This window comes from Lonchura striata, chromosome 19, assembly GCF_046129695.1.
Source record: "Lonchura striata isolate bLonStr1 chromosome 19, bLonStr1.mat, whole genome shotgun sequence".
NCBI lineage: Eukaryota > Metazoa > Chordata > Aves > Passeriformes > Estrildidae > Lonchura > Lonchura striata.
Genome location: NC_134621.1, coordinates 1696876 through 1717946, shown reverse-complemented (window position 1 = coordinate 1717946; position 21071 = coordinate 1696876). Strand labels below are relative to the sequence as shown.

General features: G+C 55.8%; 2 protein-coding genes across 3 annotated transcripts in view; one reads left to right on the top strand and one right to left on the bottom strand.

The window, feature by feature from the left end:
* MAP2K4 (mitogen-activated protein kinase kinase 4) overlaps nt 1-5422 on the top strand; it is a 61343-nt gene extending 55921 nt beyond the window's left edge. For both annotated transcript variants that reach the window (XM_021538713.3, XM_021538712.3), the window contains 4 exons: nt 249-326; nt 1100-1248; nt 1869-1914; nt 2659-5422. In XM_021538713.3, coding sequence (XP_021394388.1) covers nt 249-326; nt 1100-1248; nt 1869-1914; nt 2659-2772 — 387 coding nt within the window. In that variant the 3' untranslated portion in view covers nt 2773-5422. The remainder of the gene's footprint in view (nt 1-248; nt 327-1099; nt 1249-1868; nt 1915-2658) is intronic.
* A 5678-nt stretch (nt 5423-11100) lies between these two features.
* The window catches only part of MYOCD (myocardin), a 29112-nt gene continuing 19141 nt past the window's right edge, over nt 11101-21071 (bottom strand). The window contains exons 2-7 of the mRNA XM_077787431.1: nt 19014-19192; nt 18291-18544; nt 17790-17943; nt 15822-16757; nt 12501-12558; nt 11101-11918 (exon numbers count right to left, since the gene is read on the bottom strand). Of these exons, the coding sequence (XP_077643557.1) occupies nt 11350-11918; nt 12501-12558; nt 15822-16757; nt 17790-17943; nt 18291-18544; nt 19014-19192 (2150 nt within the window). The 3' untranslated portion in view covers nt 11101-11349. The remainder of the gene's footprint in view (nt 11919-12500; nt 12559-15821; nt 16758-17789; nt 17944-18290; nt 18545-19013; nt 19193-21071) is intronic.

Here is a 21071-nt window from a genome sequence, read left to right as displayed (position 1 = left end):
GTGCATAAGTTAAAAAAACCCCAAAGCATTGAACTGTGACAAATGGCCATTTCTGATCACCTTTTACACTTCACCTCCATAAAATCAGCGTTTGAAGTGATTCCTTGGGATGTTTCTCTGCTGGGCTTGGCTGGCTGCCCCGGCCGCAGGTTTTGCTCGGAGCTGTGCCAGGCTCAGGGTTCTCTCTAGCTCTGCAGATGTTTCCTGCATGGCACAGAGGGTTTGACTGGTGCTTCTCACCCCCACAGCCGGAGAGGATAGACCCCAGCGCCTCGCGGCAGGGCTACGACGTGCGCTCCGACGTCTGGAGCCTGGGCATTACCCTGGTGAGTCGGGCTGTGCCCCTGCTGGAACGTAAACTTTGAGGGAGTTAGAGAGTTTAGAAGAGCTAAGATTTTAGTTAGAAATAAGCCTTACTAGAGTTAATGAAAATAATAATAATAAATGAGTAGGCCTTGATGAAGTAAGGAGTTAGTAGTTAACTAATAATTGATTGCTTGTCAGCACAATGTTTAGTTAGCTGGTTTATAATGAAGAATACACAAACTGACAAATAGCTTTTAGGAACATAAGACAATTGTGGGCCTCCTCTGTTCTGAAACCAATTGAAGACAAGGAATGGGAGTTCTACCAAGAGTTCATTTGTCAGATTTGCATTGAAAAAGTAGAAAGGTCAGAACGAGGAAGACTTCATTGACTTCCTCATTTTGGGACCCCTCCCCATGAAAGGGACCACCGACCCATTTCAAGGAACAAACCACGCCTGCTGAATGGCTTTTGGATTGATTAGCATAGGAAGCGGGGAATGGGCTGTACCAAAATGATGAATGTGTATTTGAATTTTGGGTATTCAATACTTGTATGGATAAAAGGGCTCTGTCATCACCTGGAAGCCACGGTGTGGATTGGGAGCTATCCCACATACTGCCCGGTGTCGAATAAACAGACACGTTCTAACTTTAAACTGTTAGAGAGTTTTTGTCCATCACAGTTGGATATCGATACTAGATCAATATCCATATTTTTTCAATATCCTTGTTTTCCCTGACTGAGCTTCCCTGGTGTAATTGTGCCTGCTGCTGTTGCTGTCTCCCTGCAGTACGAGCTGGCCACGGGGCGATTCCCCTACCCCAAGTGGAACAGTGTGTTTGACCAGCTGACACAGGTAGTGAAAGGAGACCCACCACAGCTGAGTAACTCAGAGGAAAGGGAGTTTTCCCCAAGTTTCATCAACTTCGTCAACTTGTGGTGAGTGTGTGCTGCTGAAAGCTCTGGGATTGGCTCGTTTTGTTGGCTGGTGTTTGGCAAGGGTCAAGTGTCCAGCACTTCCTGGCTTCTTTTCACATTCCTGCACCAGGATAAGAGGGAGGACTTCTCACATTTTAGTGCTTTGGAGGTGATGAGGTGTGGATATTCTCAGTTCAGTCAGAGAGAAAAAGAGAAAGATTTCTGCCAGGCTAAGCCTGGGAAAAATCCTTCTCATTTTCTCTCTGAGTGAACTGAGAATATCCACAATGGGGGATTTGTGTGGGTTAACTGAAGGGCAGACCCTGGAAACTGCTCTTCAGGAAAGGAATTAGGAGAAAACCTCTGAGAGGCTGTGCTAGGGAGAGGAGACAGGGTAAGGAGGGAAGTTTCCATGGCAGGAAGTTTGTGTGAGACACAGCCCCAGCCCCTGCCTGCACAGCTGGGATGGAGGGATGGAGGTTACTCCTGTGGTCACTCACAGTGCAAGGATGTGTTTTCCAGAAAACCAAAGGTGGTGTGTCCCACTGTGACAGCATCATGTCCTGTAAAAGCTTGTATTTGATGTCTGTAACATTTTCCCTGATCCCACGTTCCCCTAATTATCTCTCTGCTTTCCTTAGCCTTACAAAGGACGAGTCCAAAAGGCCAAAGTACAAAGAGCTTCTGGTGAGTTCTCAGTGCTGCATCTTTCAATGCCTCCAACACTGCTCACATGGGGCTGGGCTCAGGCAGAAGTGAGATCTGGAGCAGAGCTGGGCAGCAGCAGGGCCTGTCTGTGGTGGGGATGCTGAAGGAGAGAGAGCAGCAATGCTTTTGGCTTGGATCAGTCCCATGTGGCAACTTGAAGGAGCTCTGGGCACCTGGAGGGCACCTCTTAGAGGCTGTAGTTCCACAATCAGCTCTGGGGTTTCACTGATGTGGAAGGGATTTGCCTGATGTCCTGGCCTAGCACCTCCCTGATGTTATGTCCCAACTGTTCTGATCTGAGTCTGGCCAGTGCTGCCTGTTGGGCAGAGCAGAGGGTCAGGGCTCAGGAGAGCAGAGCTTGATTTGACCTCTGCAGGGCACTCCTTGTCACTCTCCCCACTGTGGCCATGCTGCTGATGAAACCTCTCCTGAAAGGATTTCAGGAAATGTCAGTGCTGCAGAGGAGCTGCTGATCCTGCACCCTCACTGCCTGGCAGCTCCTGGCACTCTGGGGTCCCGTGCTGAGGTTACTGCCTCAGTAACCTCCCACCTTAGGGACACGGATTCCCAGTGTGGAAAAGCCATGGACCAGGCTGTGTCCTGTGTCCTACAGCCACCACAAAGGCTGTTCTTGCACCACACAAATTCCCCTGCTCCGTTTTCATCTGAGGGGCACGTGCCAGGAGGGTGACCATAACTCTGGTGTTTTTTATCTGCTTCCAGAAACATCCCTTCATCCTGATGTATGAGGAACGCACAGTGGATGTTGCATGCTATGTTTGTAAAATCCTGGATCAAATGCCAGCAACTCCCAGCTCTCCAATGTACGTGGATTGATACTGCTGCTACATCAAACTCTAGAAAAAGGGCTGAGAGAAAACAAGCTGTAAAGAATTTTCATCACATATTGCAGTGTTTTTAATGCTCGCCCAGACACCATGTGCAATAATATTGGTGTTATTTCCATCCTGTCTGTATACTGTTGTCACATATAAAGTGCATCCCTGTAATACCTGATCACACAGTGTTAGTGTTGGTCACAGAGAGACCTCATCTTGCTCTTTTGTGGACATATTCATGAAATGTGGAAATAAGTACATTTATTTGTTGACTGTGATTGGATAGCACCTAAAATTCATTTCTAGACTCAAAACTTTGAGACTCCTCAGCAGCTACTGGAAAGATTTTTCTCTCAAACTCTTCCGATTGTTGTTTCAAGTAATAATAAAAAACAAACAAACAAAAGTTAGGTGTTGTCTGTCTGAACATTAAGAGACTTTGCCTGGAGGGAGAAGAACTTGCTTAACCAACGAGATGCTTTGCCTTCTGGAGCTGGAAAGGCAAAGGAGAATTTTATTCTTCACAAAGTGCAATAGATTTACTGCTATGAAATTCTGTTGCTTTACAGTCGCAGTGTACTTTTCTGGGGACAGTGTGCTCAGCTGAACTTCCTGTTAAAGAGAGATCATGTTAAATATAGTGAATATGTCTTTACCAAAAATACGTTGCGTTGAAAGAGGCTAACATTAAACTATTGAGATGGGACATAATGTATTCTTCCTCCTTTTACCAAGCCAGCCACTCTTCACTCTTAACTAGGTGTCCTGTAAATTGTTACCTGGTAAGATAAGACCTTTGACCTGAAGAATTATTAAACTACTTGATTGAATTTAACCTGCTTGTTGACCTGGTTTATAGTGCACAGTGCTCACCACCCACTGGCTTTGCTTTGCCTTCACCCAGTGCCATCCACAGAGGCTGCAGCTGCTTGAATGGGCCACCAGCTCTGCCTGTGAGTCCTGTGAGTGTTTCTTGTGTTCCTGCTGTCCCCAGCCCTGCTGCCTATGCCTGTGGCACAGCCCAGCCCTCCCAGCCCCTGGCCAAAGCTGGTCCCAGTCCAGACCTGAGCTCTTCCTTCTCACTGCTGCAGGCAGGATGGAGGGGTGGCCCTGGCTGCCACGGGGCTGTGCCCACCCTGCTGAGCTGCTGGAGACAATTCACCACCACCTGGGGACTGAACCTGCTCTGGGACCTCCTGGTGCTGCACCCAGAGCAAACCTCTCTGAGATTGTCGGGTGCAGAAGGAGATGAAGGAGCATCCAACTCCTCTCAGCTGGCCTAGCAAGGCCAGGCAAGCTTCTTCTGCTCCATTCCTAAATGAAACAGCACATCAGACTTTTCTCTTTGTTTAATTGACATATTTTTCAAAGATTAATTTTTCCCCAAATTTTTTTTCCCCCAAAATATTGCAGTTTGCAGGTGTTTAGTAGCAGGGATAAAATGGAGGCTGCAGGGTCTCTGCTTTCCATTCGGAGCTGATTTAGGTGCTTGGTAGGACTTCATCAGAGTTAGAACAACCTCCCATCAGAGCTCAACAGCAAGCCTGGACACAGAGGGAGTGGAAACACCGTGGTGCTGGCAGGATCCCAAGGAAGGGCTCCCCACGTCCAAGCAACGCCACCTGTGCAGAGCTGAGTGAGGACCAAGCAGCACATCCCAGCTGGGAGACCTGGGACCCAGCTGGTGGCTGTCTGCCGTGGAGGGGACACGTCCTGGTGCTGCTGCTGGCACCGTGGGATCCCTTGGATGGCACTGCCCTTCCAGGATTGTGTTCCTTTTGGGCTGCTCCTTGGGCAAAGCAGAGGTACCTGCTGCTTCCTGCATAAAGATCAGTCAGACCGTGCCTGTCTGAAGCAGTGTCCCCACCCCAGAGCCTTTCTCAGGCAAACCCCGTGGAGCTGTGATTCCTCCCTGCAGCCTTCAGCCTGGGATGGGGCTGCAGGAGCTCCAGGTCCCCAGGGCTGCTGGCTCTGGGGGTGAGGAGACCCAGAGCCAGGAGGGGCAGCCACACGTGAGGCTCTGCCTCTCCCTGTGGTGTGGAAGTGTGACTCTCTCCTTTGGCAAAAGGGAACCCAAAACCCTTTCAGAGGGCAGCACTGGATGGAGCCTCCCAAAACACTCTTGCTCTGCCCTGTTGGGATGGCTGGGTCTGTGCTCTGGTGCTGGCCCAGCTCAGGAATGGAAATGCAAAGCTTTGAGCTGCCACTGACAGGAGGGAGGTGCTGCTGTCTGGGTGGCTGTACAGGACAGGTTTAGCCTATTCAACATAGATTATTATAAATTATTAAGGGTGCACCGTTTATTGCAATGTATCTATTAAAAAAAAAAAAAGGTGTATAGTGTTCAGAAGCTGTGAAAATAGTTTAAGAACTGTACATTGTGAATTCTGGTTATTATTTTTTTCTTGTACCATAGAAAAAAATGTATAAAAATATCAAAAAGCTGATGTGCAGGGATGTTGCCTTATTGTCTGTAAAACGAAGCTCAGGAACATAACTGCTTCAAAGAGCTTCCGAATATTTTATCCGGTATCCTGGTTTGACTTCCTCCTCTATTTAAGCTATTATACATGGATCAGAGTGTTTATGTAATAGTTCTATCCTTTTGCCTGCAGGTCAGTTGTAATAAAACTAAGATGCGACTGTGACCTTGTTATTTTGATTTTGTAAGGTCAGACGTGAACGGGAAGGTTCACTGAGAGCTGTGGAGCACCTCCCTTCCAGGCCTGGAAAAAGAAAGCAACCTTCAGATCTGCTTGTGCCAAATGAAGGAGGTGAGGGGAGCTCTGGATGTATTTTCTCTCTCTGGAAGACTGCTGGTGCATTTGGGCACCTCTCAGGGGAGCACTTTTTGCAGCACAGAGAGGTCTGGTGGCTCAGGACACCTTGTCCCTGTGAGGAGGGCAGGTGGCTGTGCCCACTCTGCAGGGAAGGGGCAGCTGGAGCTCCCAGCTCTGATGGCTGCAAGGTCTGCAGAGCCCAGGTGGTCTGAGTCCTGGGTGAGCCCTGCTGCTGGGAGGTCTCTTCTGCCTGGAAGCTGTGGAGGGCTTGGGATCTGCCCAGCCAAGTGGGCAGAACAGAGCCCAGCAGTGGGAAGGAAGAGTGCTGGGGGAGAGGGCCTGGCCACGAGAGCCTGTCCTGCTCCTGGGCTGCATGGGACAGTCCAGGAGTAACCCAGAGAGGGAGAGCAGAGCACCCTGACCTCAGGATCAGGAATAGCTGGGAATGGGTGATCACCTGACACCAGCTCTTGCAGGGTCTCACCACTTGAAGGGTGACAGTTGTGTCCAGAGAAGGGAAGGCAGGGCAGACAAACGGAGCTGAAGGTCTTGCTGTGTAGAGATGCAGTGTGAAAGGTTCACATAGCTCAAGTCTTGTCACCTACATTCTGTGTTCTCACCAAACCAAGCCTTTTTCTGGAGCTTTTTGGGTCACCTGCTACCCTCACTCTTCAATCAGCATCCAAGATCCCTCATTTGGTGAAGGAAGAAGACAAAATCTGAGCACACACCTGGGAGGGAATGTTTTTATGGATATTTCTGTCCCTCTCAACTGCTCCTTACTGAACTCATGCTCCACTCTCCCTCTGGAATCTCTCCTGCCTGCGGACACTTCACTGCCCTCACTGAGGATCTGCTGTCACTGTGTCACTGCTGAGGCAGCACAGAAAAACCCACCCTTGTCCCAGATGCTGCTGGTGTCTGCAACAGGATCCATTCCTGCACAGGGCCAGTGCTGCTGCTCCTGCCAGCCCTTGGACAATTCCAGCACTCCTTGCTTGAGCGATGTGTGGTGGCTTTCTCCAGCTGGGAATTTTCCTTTGGGTGCACGGCCAGGTGAGCACGGCCCAGCTTTTGCTCTCCCTCTGTCCCAGCACACGGAGGCTGCCCTGGTGGCCAAGGCTCAGGAGCCAATATTTGGACCAGCCTCCCAGAAGACCTGGAGCCACTGGCTGCTGGCTGTGCTTAGTGGCCCACACTGGCACCTCACACCAATGCCTTGCATGGCCGAGGTGCTTCTCAGATCTTCAGCAAGCATCATACAGCATCCAGAAAATCCCTGCTCTGTTGTGGTTATTATGTGTCTGGGGAGCTCCAAGAGCAGCTTTGAGGTTTGGATGAGCTCAAACCTGCTCCTCCCTGGCCCCAAGCAGGAGGAATGCAGATGTGCATCATTACTGTTCTGTCAGGAGCACGTTGAGTGGAGTATTGAATACTCTGAATACTGAATACTGAATACTGAATACTCTGGCATGACTTCCCCTGGCCTTCATCCCAGCCCTGTCTCTCCTTTGGGGGCCAGGTGAGTATAAATGAAGGGCTCAGGCCTGTGTTACTGGGGGTTCCCCCTGTGCTGGCACTGCTGGGACACCTCCAGTGCTGGGGGCAGCTCTGGGACACTCAGGACAGGAAGGACATGGAGGGGCTGGAGCAGGTCCAGGGAAGGGAATGGAGCTCCAGGAGAGGCTGAGGGAGCTGGGAAAGGGCTGGGGAACTCCTGAGGGAGCTGGGAAGGGGCTCAGCCTGGAGAAAAGGAGGATCCCGAGGGATCTTTTCCCTCTCTGGAATTCCCTGCCAGGAGGGGACAGCCAGGAGGGGGAATTTGGGATCTCATCCCAGGAACAGGGACAGGAGGAGAGGGAACGGCCTCAGGCTGGACCAGGGCAGGCTCAGGGTGGAACCAGCAGGAATTTCCCCATGGAAAGGGGGCTTAGGGATTGGAAATGCCCAGGGAGGGTTGGATGCCCATCCTGGAGGTGCCCAGGGAATTCCTGGAGGTGGCACTCAGAGCTGGGGACAAGGTGGGGATCAGGGTGGGCTCACTGGGCCAGGAGAATTTTCCAACCTCAGTGATTCCATGATTCTGTTAACACTTAGGTGCTGCTTTTGAAAACAACTCCATTTTTCTTTGTTTCCTGACAAAAATCAGACGTGGCCACGGCTTTGAGCGTGGTAAGGGGCCCGGGGAAAGATGGAGTGACTGCTCTGAGGAACAAGAAAAGGAAAAAGCTGTATTTTGCCTTTATGTTTACAGCTGTGCAAGTGCCCTGAGAACGAGAAGGGGCACAAACTCCCTCTCCTGGAGACACAGGGCACTTTCTGTTGGAAACGGAACATCAGGGCTGTCCGTGGGCTATTCCGGGGGACATCTGCCAGAAAGCCTTTGTCTTGGCACAAATCCCCTGCCTCCCATCAGGAGAACGTGGTGTGGCCAAACAACAACTCCTGCTCTGCTCCAAACCTTGGTGTGTGGCAGCACATTTCTCCCTCTCTCAGGATTTTTCATAAAGGTGCACAGAGAGAAATGAAAGAGAAAACAATTTCTATTTCTGCTCCTTGTTTTTCCCATGTGGAATGTATTTGGAGAGTTGTTTATCTGGGGTGATTGCTTGGTTGTATTCTGGTGAGGATTGTTCGAGCCTGGTGGCCAATCCAACCCACTTGGGGCTGGACTCGAGAGAGGGTCACGAGTGGTGAGTTAGATATAGAGCTAAAGAAAGTAGTATCTAGTTTTAGTATCTTCCTTTATATAGTATATTAATATATTTTAACATAGTTATAATAAAAAAAAATCATTCAACCTTCTGAACTAGAGTCAGACATCATCATTTCTTCCCCCTAAGTTCACCTCCATTTACAATACCTTGGCACCTGAGGGGTGTTGTCCTTCAGAGCTGAGGCTCCCTGCACCACCCTCTGCTCTGTGCTTTTCACAGCAGGGAGGCTCAGCCTCCCCAGCAGCACGGGCAGGCTCTCCTCAGCAGGCAGACTGGGCAGGGGGCTGCTCCACTCCATGCTTGCTCCTGAAATACTCCTAGGCTGAGGCTGGTCTCATTCTCTGAGTAACCACGACCTGGCTCAGCCCAGGCTGTTTATCACAGCCTGGCTGCAGGGTGTGGGTTAGACACTGGAAGATGTTCATAGGAACTGGTTATTTCTTCATCGACATCTTTCCAGATGCACTTGAGCCACGTCTCAGGACCATTTCACCTTTAGCCCAAGGGCAGCCCCTTCTTGCACACAGGGAACCTTCTCTAATCAAAGGAAAGATGTGACAAATCTGGAAACAGACACTCGGGGCTGCTCTGGAGAAGGATCCGAGGTCCCCCAGGGTCCCATCCTGCTGTGCAGTGGGCAGTGGGAGGTTTGGCTGTGGCAGAGCTCTGCCTGTTCCCAGCACCCTGCAGCCACCAGCCCAGTGCTGACAAAGATACCGAGGGCAGGGAGTCAGCTCTGCCTTTAGGGGGACACAAGGAGAGGGGTCTGCAGGAAAACACAGCAAATCCAGAGCCAACAGAAGAAAAAGACAGGAAACTCTGGCTGGTGTGTTTAGAAAATTTCCAGGAGAAACTGCTGCCACGATTGAAATTCATCTGGCCTTGAAGGACCGTAGCTGTCCCAGGGCATGGAGCTGGTAGCAGGGGGTGGCAGCTGGGAGAGCTGTGGCTGTCCCAGTGGTGAAGTCAAACAGCAAACCATGAGCAGACAGAGTGGCAAGACAAGGGTTTTAATAATGAAGGTGTTGCTGGTAACATAGGTAAGGAAATGTGCTTGCTTACAGGTTTGAAGTTGACAGCATCCCTTTAAATAAGGAAATACATTTGCTGAGAGGAGAAAGTTACCTGAAAACTCTGTACAAGGCCTCAGTGGAGCAGCTAATACTACTCTGGATCAAGTGCTCTGAATATTCTCCACAGACTGGCTTCAAAAAAATCTCTCACTTAGAAAAAGAAATTCTTTTAAAAAAATGCAACCTGTGATTGTCTATCCTAGCAGTGCCCTGTGACATTTGTACAATAGAAAAAAATGGTGCTTTAAATAGTGACTTGAAAGCTACTGCCACGTGCTTTATACAGCATGCAACAACACCAGGGACTGGGGACACTGCCCGGGCTGCAGAGCTGAATCCCACAGCTCCAGCATCCCTGGGGAAGCGCCACGGGAGCCACGGCCAGGCTGGACCTCCTCCCAGCAGCTTCATCTCCGTGTGCTGTCCTTCCAGTAACACAAATATTAAATACACTCAGTCTGTAAATAGTTTAACAATCTTTGTCAGCAACAATATTTACTTTGGCAAAACCAGAGTTGCGACGAACAGACGCGTCCATCGCAAAGTCTGCAGCAAGTTCTTTGGTGGAAGCCAAGAAGTGAAGCGAAGGCTCCTTCTTGCTAGAGCCTGAGGAAGAATATTGCACAGAGACTCCTAGGAGAAATGCTGGTGATTCCAAACGGGAGCATCACTGCGGGAGAGCTTCCTTCTCTGCCGGCTGCGGGAGAACGGGCTCCTCCAGGCTCGGTGATTCACAGCTGTTCTCCGTAGCCTTGCTCGGGGCTGAGGGAGCAGTGACGCTGGATAAACTCAGGGAGGAGGGGAAGACTGCTGGGGATGGAGGAGGGACGGGCAGGAGGATGGAGGGGAGGATGGCAGGAGCAGGCACTCACACAAAGCCTGGGCCACAGCAGGGCTCGCTCGGCTCTGCCCCACAAGCGGTCACTTAGTGTCCCTGCCCGGCTCCCCCTGCTCCCGGATCATGCAAGGGCTGGAGATCACCCTGAGCTGGCTGTGCAGAGAGCAGCCCCTCCAAATCTGGCTGCTCCTTTCACACCACTTGCTCCTACCTTGGCCAAATCACATCACTCATGTCTTTGTGCGCACCGCAGACACGGCCGCTCCACTGGGGTGCCACATCCCCGCCATTCCCTCACCTGCATCCCGGACATCTGCCTCCAGCGTCCAGAGCCCTCTGCTCCAAGGTCACAGGCTGCAGCCTGATTCGGCTCAGAGTGCAGCCAGGACAGCTCCCAGCTTTCAGCCCTCAGCACATGCCAAGGTGCCACCGTGAGCTCGGTGATCTCCACCTCTCATCCACCTGGAGCAGAGCTCTGCGGGGATGGGCAGGGCAGCTTTGGGCAGGAGGGAAGCAATGGACTGGCTGTCCACAGAAGGGTGCTTGGCACCTGGCTGGGCACAGCCCCCTGCTCTTCACCCTGGCATGGGCACGGCCAAGATGAGCCCAACAGGTCTGCCTGGAGGAGAGGAGAGGAGAGGAGAGGAGAGGAGAGGAGAGGAGAGGAGAGGAGAGGAGAGGAGAGGAGAGGAGAGGAGAGGAGAGGAGAGGAGAGGAGAGGAGAGGAGAGGAGAGGAGAGGAGAGGAGAGGAGAGGAGAGGAGAGGAGAGTGGGCTTCCCTCTCTATGATTTCCTGTTGCCACCCAGGTGAGGTCACCTCACCACACAGTCTTGTCATGAGCTGCTCCAGTTCTCACAAGAGTGACTGCTAAGACTGGGAGGGGGGGATGGAAGATTAGAGGAAGAAAATGGAAGTTCTTGTCAATCAAAGGAAGTGTTGCTTCAGGCACTGGTGTCTTCTGTGGGGTTGTGTCAATGGAGGAAAACCGAAGTACCAGAGTTGTGCTGTCAGTTTTCAGTGACTGGAAATTCAAACAAGTTTATATGCTGGGAAAATGACTCCAGTTTGCCCTGGATAAGGCACGTTAGCCCTGCACGTTCCGTGGCAGGACAGGAGCACTGTGCTGCCTGCTGCAGGCCCACAGCACCCTGCCCCAGCAGGTCCCTTCACCACTGCTGCAGGTGCAGGTCCATGCTGGTGTTCAGGTTGAGGTCGGCAACATCCAGGAAATCGATGTTGAAGATGCTGGGGCCCGCGGGGGTGAGCGAGCTGAAGCCGCTGGCCGAGCTGGGGGGCGTGAGGTCCAGCCACTCCATTGTTTCCCATGGAGACTCGGTGAAACTCATCTGTAAAGCGGAGCCCTCGGCAGGGGAAGGGGACAGCTGGGTTTCCATGGGCGACAGGGGAGTCTGTAAAATCTCCTGGGAGTTGAGCAGTTCGTCCGCGGCCTTGCCGGAGAACCCCTCCATCATCCCCTCGAAGTGGGGCTCCTCACCCCCCATCTTCAGCAGGGCCATCTCGCCCACCCTGCCCAGGGGGCTGTGGGCATTGAGCAGCACCTCCAGGTGGGCGTCGCTGCTGCCCGGGCAGTGCTCGAAGGGCAGCGGGGCCGAGGAGCCCGGCTCGAACGGGGCAGAGCCCTTGGGCACAGAGGCGCCCGAGCTCCCTGGAGACACCATGATCTGAGGGACCTTCTGCAGGCAGGACCGATCTTCCTTGGCGTTGGCTGGGATTTCTGCCAACAAATGAGAGGGATTTGAGGTGCCCTGGCGGTGCCCACCAGCACAGCCCTCCAGCTGAGCTCTTGGGCATCACCTGCTCCCCATTCAATCCCACTGGCACCGCCTGCCCACCCTCCCTGGGGGAAGCTCAGCACATTCCTGCTTTCTGACCTTGATCCCCGGGTTTGGACACAGTCCCCAGGCCACAAAGCCCTGGCAGCTGTCCCCAGGGGCCGGGAAGGGCCCAGGCAGCCCTTTGCACAGGGAGGGCAGCAGAAGTGCTCTGGGGAGATGGCACTGGGAATGGGGGGGACACTGGGGGCTCTGGCAGGGCTGTGCACAGGGCTCCTGCCCTGCTGTCCCCTCTCTCTGCACAGGACACAGCCCAGCCCAGACCACCCCACCGGGCTGGCACAGGCGGGAGCAGGCTCCAGGAGGGCCAACGTGCTTTTGGGCTCAGTCTCAGAGGGTGCTGGCACACAGGGAGCAGGGGAAGCTGTACTCGACCCAGGCAGTGCTGCTGGGGTGCACTGAGCCCCACAGAGCGATGCTGGCTGGAGGGGAAGTCCAGAGGGGAAGAGGGAAGCAGAGCATACCTCCACTCTCAATCAGCACGTCCAGGAGCTCGTCCATCTGCTGACTTCGTGTCATCTGCTGCAGCAAACGACAAGAGGAGAGGAGAGGCCATTAGCAGGACAGCCCTCCTGCCACAAGCCAGGTAGATGGCTCTAGACCCCAAAAAGGATGGCTCCAGACCCCACAAATGGCTTCTCCCCCCACAGAAGAGAGGCCACACCAACACGGGGCTGGCAGTGGTGTTCAGGGACTGCAGGGATGTGGCACAATCACGGATGATCCAGGGGGAAAAGCACCCTTCCCTGCTGCCAACCCTCTGCTCTATGGCCACCACAGCCTGCCCTGTCCCGGCGCCCTCAGGACACAAAATTTTGGCCCCAGCACCTCACACTGGCACATGGCTGCCTGCCCTCCCTGCTCCCTGCACTGCCCAGCCTCCTTCCTCTCCCTGAGCAGAACCTGGAAGATCTCCTGCACGCTGGCACAAACCCATTTTCACCCTGCCAACAGCATCACTCCACTTTCCCCAAGGCACCAGCAGCCCCAGCAGCGAGGCTGCTCCCAGCTCTGATGGGAAGGAAGGTGTTCCCAGGTGAAGGAAGGAGCAGCGCTCCGGGTACGGCTCAGGGGGCAGATGGGGGAGCAGGATGAGCTGGAGACCTGGGAATGCTCAAGGGTCTGTCTGTGACACAGCACTGAGCACCCAAAGAGAGCACACTGGCACCCCAGGGGACTCGGGGGGTGTCAGGACCCCTGGGTGCACAGAGGACACTATCCAGCCCAGCAGGGTGTCCGACTCCTTTTGGCACCTAGGCAGCAGCTAACCCTTCAAAAAAGCCCATTGCTCCTGGAGACAGGCCTGTCCTGCCCAGAGACCCCAAAACGAGCTGCAGCTCCAGCAGCTGAGTCCCGCTGACTGCAGAAACACATCACGGGCAGCCCTAGCCCTGTAGAAAACACAAACCATGCAGTTACCTGCTTCACTGCATCCTCATAGGGTGGAGGCTGCTTTACCTCTGACAGGGCTGGGCTTGACTTACAAAAACTTGGGGATGAAATAGAAAACTTTTGGCCTGACTGCGCAGCCATCTGCATGGGGAAATACAGGGAAACGGAGTCAATGCATGGCGGGAGGCCCGGCTCGCTCATCCCTGCTGAGGCTGGCGTGGTGCCAGGGAAAAGGACAATTTTGTGGGTCAAACCAACTCCAAATGCCTGCCTTGGAGCAGGATGGAGGCAGGTGAACCAGCTCCTGGCCTAGCTCTGAGACCCAGGGCCAGGCTGGCCTCCTGTCAGTGCCAGGCACAGTGGCACAGGACAAGGGGATGGACGAGGGAAGGCAGAGGTGCTGCTGGTGGTCTGCTGGGCTTGGCCAGTGGTGAGGCACCTCCCCAGACACCCCAGCCCCTCTCCATCACCACCTGGCTGGGAGCATCTCCGAGCTCAGGCCAGGGGAGGTCACTCAGAAGAGGAAAATCTCTGCCCGTGCCAAACACCTGCACGTCTTTGCCAGCTTTTTGCCAGGTTCCCCTTCCAGGATGGATGGCATTTAAAGCACAGTGCCTGTCAGCTGCTGTCCCCGTCACCTCCAGTCCCTTGTGTGTCCTTCCCCACTGCCTGGCCATGGCCTTGTCCCACAAAAACCAGCACCAGGGGATTGTCCCTCCAGGTGGGTTGGATCCAGGAGAGGATCCAGGGCAGCAGTGAGGTCACTCTGCCCGGCCAGGCACATCCTGGCCACCTTTCTTTGGCAGGGACCTGGAAGGAACACTACCCCAGGCTCATGGGAACCAGCACTGCAGTGCTGAGCTCTTGCTGAAGAAGGACCCTCACCCCTGGAGTCCCTTGCAGGCAGCAGAGGGATGTGCAGGATGGCTGGTTTGGAGTTGGGATGAGCTGCAGGACACAATGGGACCATCCCCCTGCCCATGGGCACTGAAGAGCAGCTGGAGGTGCCCCTCTGGTGTCACTGCTCCCTCCTGAGCCTCACTGACCACTGCCCAGCTGCCCAGAGCAGCCCTGCTGCCTCCTGGATATCAGCTCACAGCACTGCCCCCCTGCCCCCAGAGCTGCTGCAGTGCCCAGCTCACCTGCACAGCCCCAGGGCTAGGGTCCCCACTGCAAACCAGTGTTGCCATCCCCCTCCCCACCCCTGCAGCCACCCCACTGCCCTCCATGCCCATTCCCCTGGCAGCTCTGTCTGCCCCTCCTCACCCTGAGCTGCTGCCCTTTCCCACCTCGCTGGCTATGCTGTGTGCCAACTGCCTGTGGCACCCACCCTGCTGTGCCCCTGTGCAGGGCTGCACCCCAATGCCTGCAATACCCCCCACACACCCAGCCTGCCCTGCCACACCCCTGTGTGCACACCTTGCACCCCTGTGCGTGGCACAGGCCACTGAAAGGTGCTGCTGCTGTCTGGGCAGCCCAGGGAGGGCACTGGGGTTGTGGGCAGCAGCACCTTGTGCTGTTTTGTGCAGCGTGTCCCCCTCCCCAAGTGTTTGTACCTGCCCAGGGGGCTGAGCGAGCAGTGGTGGCTGCTGAGGACAGCTCTGTGCTGGGCTGGTGGGGTGGCACAAGCTCTCTCTGACTGCAGACCTGAACTGCCAGCCCTGCTCCAGCTTCCTGAGAAAAGCCTTCCCCGGGGCAACTGCTCTCCTCCAACTCCGTGGTGGAAATGCCTCACATGCCGCTGGGAGCCACAATGGCTTGGCAGGGTGCTGGGAAGCCCTGCAGCCCTGCAGCAGGGTCTCCCAGGGGTGTAGGAACTGTGCCAGGGCTCTCCCAGGAGCTGAGGGATCCACGCTGGTGCCTCCCTGCTGTGTACAGAGCTGTGCCAGGACTCCCCCAAGGGCAGAACAAGCTGTGCCAGGACTCCTCCTGAGGGGAGAGGCAGCTGGGTTTGGGCTCTTTTAGGGTAGAAGAAGCTGTGCCAGTTCTCCCCCAGGGAAGTGGAAGCTTGCCAGGACTCCTCCAGGGGCAGAGGGAACTGTGCCAGGGCTCCCCAGGGCAGAGGATGCTCTGCCAGGACTCTCCCTGCTCACGGGCATCTGAGCCAGTGCTCACTTAGGGGCAGAGAGGGCAGTGCTGGGGTGCCCTGGGGAGGAGGGGAGCTGTGCCAGGGCTCCCCCAGGGCAGCAGAGCCGTGCCAGGGCTCCAAGGGGCACGGCAGCTGCGCTCTGGCCTCTGCAGGGAACCGGCAGCGCTGGCAGGGCTGCCCAGAAGAAACCCTGCCAAGGACGCTGCAGCGCATCAGCTTCCATCCCATTGCCCCTCTGGGGGACTCCCTGCCCCTCCAGCAGCCCCGGGAGCAGGGGAGAGGCTTCCCCCGGGCTGGCACTCACCGGGGCCGGGCGGAGGCAGCTGCCGGCCGGGGGGGACCCGCTGCGGGCCTCGGGGGACAGCGGCAGCAGGTAGTGGTGGCTGTTGGGGGACGGCGGCAGGCTGATGTGCTGGGGGCTCTTTGCAGCGCCCAGGGGAGAGTGCTGCGGGGAGCACTGCGGGCTCAGGAATGTCGAGGAGGTGATGGTGCTCTGCCCCGCGGGCTCCAGGCGGTGGCTGTTCACGATGTGGGGCACCTGCGGCACCCCACAGTTACTCAGCTTGTCCGAGCTGCTGGCCTGGCCTTTCAGGGCCATTTGTTTGGATGCAAACGGGCAGCTGGACACGGCGTTTTCTTGCTTGATGGGGACACCGAAGAAATGCTGCTGCTTCTCCTCGAGGCCGTTGCTTCTCTTTCGCTTCTGGAGCTGCATCCGCAGCTCTTCCACCTGCCTCTGCTCCTGCTGCAGCTTCCACGTCAGTTCATTGATGACCTTCTGCTTCTCCACCAGCATCTTGTCTTTCTCCGTGTCTATTCCTTCCAGTTCCAGCTGGATGCTGCCTCCGTTCATGCTGCTCATGAGGCTCTCCTCAGCGCTGCCATGAACCGGTGATGGCTGCAGACCAAACTGTGGAGAAGCCATGGGCCCGTCGTTGAAGGTGTCCGGCAAGGAGCCGCTCACAGAGAGCTCGGAGGAGGCGGGCGAGATGGGCGGGGTGGAGCTGGTGCTGCCGAAGTGATAGAAGCCGTTGGATAGCATGCCGGTGGAGGACTGGGACTGGTAGGTGGACAGGGTGCTTGTTGGGGTGACCGGGAAGGTGACGGTGGTGATCTCGCTGAAGCTGGGCCCCGTGCTGCTGCTGCACTCCTGGAAGGGCCGCAGCCGCTCCATCAGCGCCGTCTTGGTACCCGACACGGGCAGGCCTCGTATCCGGAGCTGCTGCCTCAGCTCCGACACCTGGAGGGAAAACCACTCTGCTCAGCCTCGGGGGCAGAGCCCTTCAGAAACACGGGGCTTTTAATAAGGAGTCTCAGGTCAGAGGCTTGCAGCTTCCAGCTTTAAAGCTCTGACCTCCCTGCCTCACCTGCAGTCACCACAGGCACCATGCACGGGCCTGACCGCTGCACATCCTGCAAAATCTCAACCTTTCCTAATAGGAAAGTCTTCCTCCAAGAACTGTGATTCCTCTCCATGAACCAGCAGTGGTCCTTGGGGCAGGGAAGCAACAGGATTCCCTTCCTAGCAGTGGATTTCTCCATGAGCAGAGGACATTAGCACAGACCAGGAGGCAGCTGACAGCTCAGAGGCTGTGACACCTTGGAGCCACGTGCTCTATGCTCAAGCACATAATTCAGGCACCTGAGCTAGGGCAAATTCATCTGTTTCTACCTCGGGGCTGCCCCCAGGTCTCTCCTCCTGGAAGGATTTGGCCTTCCTCATGACTGAGGGTCCATTAGCAAAGTATTAAATAGTAGCTGATATGAGGGATTCTCCCCATGCCCTTTCTTGCCTACATGAGAGGGGCTGAAAACAGTGCATGTAGCTCGTGCAGAGAGCTGAGCTGGCCTGGCTGAGTCACTGAGAGGGGGCATGCTGCCTGACTGGCCTCTGGCTGGTCTGTCAGGGCATCCACAGTGTCAAAACCACACAGGGATGGAGCCACGAGCTGCAGGAGCAGCAGCTCAGATCATCCTTTAGCCTGACCCGCAGCGTCCCCAGGCTACACCCTTGGTTTGCTGACACACAGGCTGGAGCAGTGCTCTCCTCACCACCCACAGAGCAGCAGAACTCCCCAGGGACCAAGCCCTGCCCAGGGTGCTGTGCTGAGCTCCTGAGGTTCCTCCTGAGGCTCAGAGCTCGGAGGTTCAGGGATGCTGGTCTCTGACACAGCCCCTCCCAGCCTGTGGCACTCCCCTGACACACTCACAGGCAGCACAGCACACTTAGGATGTGACGTTCTGCTCCTGCAGTGACAAAGTTTGCACTCACTTTGAGATCATCCAGGTTGGATGGCAGAGGGCCTGGCTTGATAGACGAGACACAGGTCTGGCCTGAAAAGGTGGTTTTCACTGGAGAAAGAGGGGTGTTGTTGCCAGAAGTTGATGAAGAATTTGAACTTTTGACCATTTGTTCATTTGATTGCCTGAAATAACAAAGAAGATTTGGGGTAACTTTCTGTTCCCCCAGGGTCTTTGTGCCCAGCAACCCATCCCTCTGCTCCCCTGGGTCTGCTGTCTCCTATGTGGGACTTCAGGATGGCCAAGGAAAACCAGGCTGGGCTGTAGGGGATTGCTGCTGTCCCACCAGCGGGTCACAGGTGCCCTGGCCAGTATGCAAAGCCCAGAATGGTTTGGAATGAGTCTGTGCTGTTCCCAAGCTTTTCTATTTCAGTGTGTGCCTCTATCCCCTTGCTCTGGCACAAATGGATACAGAGGGGGAAGCCTGGAGAGAGACAGGACTAAGTCCTGCTGCTGGCACAGTGCCACTCACTTTAGCTGTCCTTGGTGCATCCCAGGATAGCTGAAGTGCTGCTGCTGCTGCTGCTGCTGCTGGCTGAGGATCTGGAGCTGCAGGAAGAGCTGCTGCTGCTGGAGCAGTCTGGCATATGCAGAATCCATGGGTGGAGGGGACTTCTCTGCTTTCTGGTCTGGGGGGATGTACTGGTGGTACTTGAGCTTCTTCACTTTGGGCTTGGTGTCTTTGGGCTTTTTGTGACGGTTCTTGCTGTCACTGGATGATTTGGACTGTTGGAAGGAAGGAAAGGGATCAGGTGTGAGAGGAGCTCCTGTCATCCCCATGGGACCTCAGAGGCCTGGAACAGAACCAAGGCAGCTCCTGCTGGCACTTGACACTCCAGCTGGATGTGGGGGGACTCCCTTGGCACTGCATCCCATCCCAGCTGTGCTGGAGAGCACATGAGATGGACAGTGACCCTCCCTGCCCAGAACATACTCCAGTGTGGCCTGGTGTCTCCTCCTGCTCCCAGCCCCAGGGGATGTTATCAGTGCAAGGTGCATTCACCTCTAGCAAGGTGTATTGCTGAATCTTGTACCATTATACAACTAATTAAATCAGGTTTTGACACAAGGTTGTCTGCCTGAATTATTCAAAGCCTTTCAGGCCAGACACCCAGAGCTTTCACACATTTGGGGTGCAGCAGTCCAGGTTTGGAGGCTGGCTCCTCTCCTGGCAGCCCGGAGGCAGGGGCATTACCTTCACGGCAGAGGGCAGGGGCAGCGTGGGGCTCTCCTGCCCCGCTGGCTGCTTGGGGCTCTGGCACTGCCCGCCCTGCCCCGGGGCAGCATCCGCAGCCTGCCCATCGGCACTGGGGGGCCGGTCCTGCAAGGGAGACGTGAGAGGGGCTGTGGGGCCGGACCCAGGGGCTGTCCAGCCTGCACAGGGGATCCTGGTACTCCGATTCCTCACCCCGTGTTGTTCCAAATCCCCACGGATGCTTCAGTGCCTCCCAGTCCCCTCATGTCTATCCCAGCCACACGCTCAGGCTATCCCAGTCCTTTCCCAGTCCTCTGCCTCCACAATCCTCCCTGGTTGTCCAGCCCTCCCAGTTTCACCTGAGAACCCTATTTTTGATCACAGCTGGCCCCTCATTATCCTCCAGACCAGCTGACCCATGGATGGCCACAATCCTTTTAGTCCTCCTCCACCCTATGCTGCCCCAGCTCTTCCCTTTCTCCCTCGTCCATCCCAGCCCCTCCAGTCTGCCTCAGTCCACTCCAGTTCCCTCATTACCCCCAGTCTTCCCATTCCCCCAGCCTCCACATTCCCCCAATTTCCCCCAGTTCCCAAATTTCCCCCAGCCTCTACATTCCCTCAATTCCCCCCAATTTCCCCCCAGTCCCTCCAACCTCCATATTCCCCCAATTTCCCCCAATTTCCCCCCAGTCCCTCCAACCTCCATATTCCCCCAGTTTCCCCCCAGTTCCCTGTTCCCCCAGCCTCCACATTCCCCCAGTTTCCTCCAGTTCCCCCAGCCCCCCAGTCCCCCCAGTCCCCCCAGTTTCCTCCAGTTCCTCCAGTTCCTCCAGTTCCCCCAGTCCCCCCAATTCCCCCAGTTTCCCCCAATTCCCCCAGTTCCCCCAGTTCCCCCAGTCTCCCCAGTTTCCCCCAGTCTCCCCAGTTTCCCCCAGTTCCCCCAGTTTCCCCCAGTCCCCCCAGTCCCCCCAGTTTCCCCCAGTCCCCCCAGTTCCCCCAGTTTCCCCCAGTTCCCCCAGTTTCCCCCAGTTCCCCCAGTTTCCCCCAGTTTCCCCCAGTTCCCCCAGTTCCCCCAGTCTCCCCAGTTTCCCCCAGTCCCCCCAGTTTCCCCCAGTTTCCCCCAGTTTCCCCCAGTCTCCCCAGTTTCCCCCGCTCCGCCCCGGCCCGGCGCTCCCCGGCTGCAGTTCCCGCGCTGGCCGGCAGGCGGCGCGCCGGCCCCGCTCAGCGCGGTCCGCCCGCGGGTCCCGGAACGCCACAAAATGCCACGGAATGTCACAAAATGTCACAGAATGTCACAGAATCACAGAATTACCCCGGCTGGAAACGACCTTTGAGACCACCGAGTCCGATCTGCCGCCTAACACCACCCTGTCAACTAAACCATGGCACTGAGTGCCACATCCCGGCTCTTCTTAAACACCTCCAGGGATGCTGACTCCAGCACCTCCCCGGGCAGCCCATTCCAATGCCCAGCCACTCTCTGAGTGAAAAATTCCTTCCTAATGTCCAACCTGAACCTCTCCTGGGCCAGCTTAAGGCTGTGTCCTCGTGTCCTGTCATTGTTCCCTGGGTGCAGAGCCCGACCCCACCTGGCTGCACCCTCCTGTCACGGAGCTGTAGGGAATGATGAGGTCTCCCCTGACCCTCCTCTTCTCCAGGATCAACAACCCCAGCTCCCTCAGCCGCTCCTCACAGGACTTGTGTTCCTGACCCCTCCCCAGCCTTGCTGCCTTTCTCTGGACATGCTCCAGCCCCTCCGCATCCTCCCTAAATTGCGGTCCCAGAACTGGACACGGCACTCGAGGTGCTGCCCAGCCAGTGCCGAGCACAGGGCAGGAATCTGCTCCTCAGCCCGGGACCCCGCGTGTCCTTCGTGTGCTCCGTGCCCCGTGCCGCACGGGTGTCCCGTGTGTCCCTCGTGTGCTCCGTGCCCCGTGCCGCACGGGTGTCCCGCGTGCCCCCGCTCCGTGCCCCGTGCCGCACGGGTGTCCCGTGTCCCTCGTGTGCTCCGTGCCCCGTGCCGCACGGGTGTCCCGTGTGTCCCTCGTGTGCTCGATG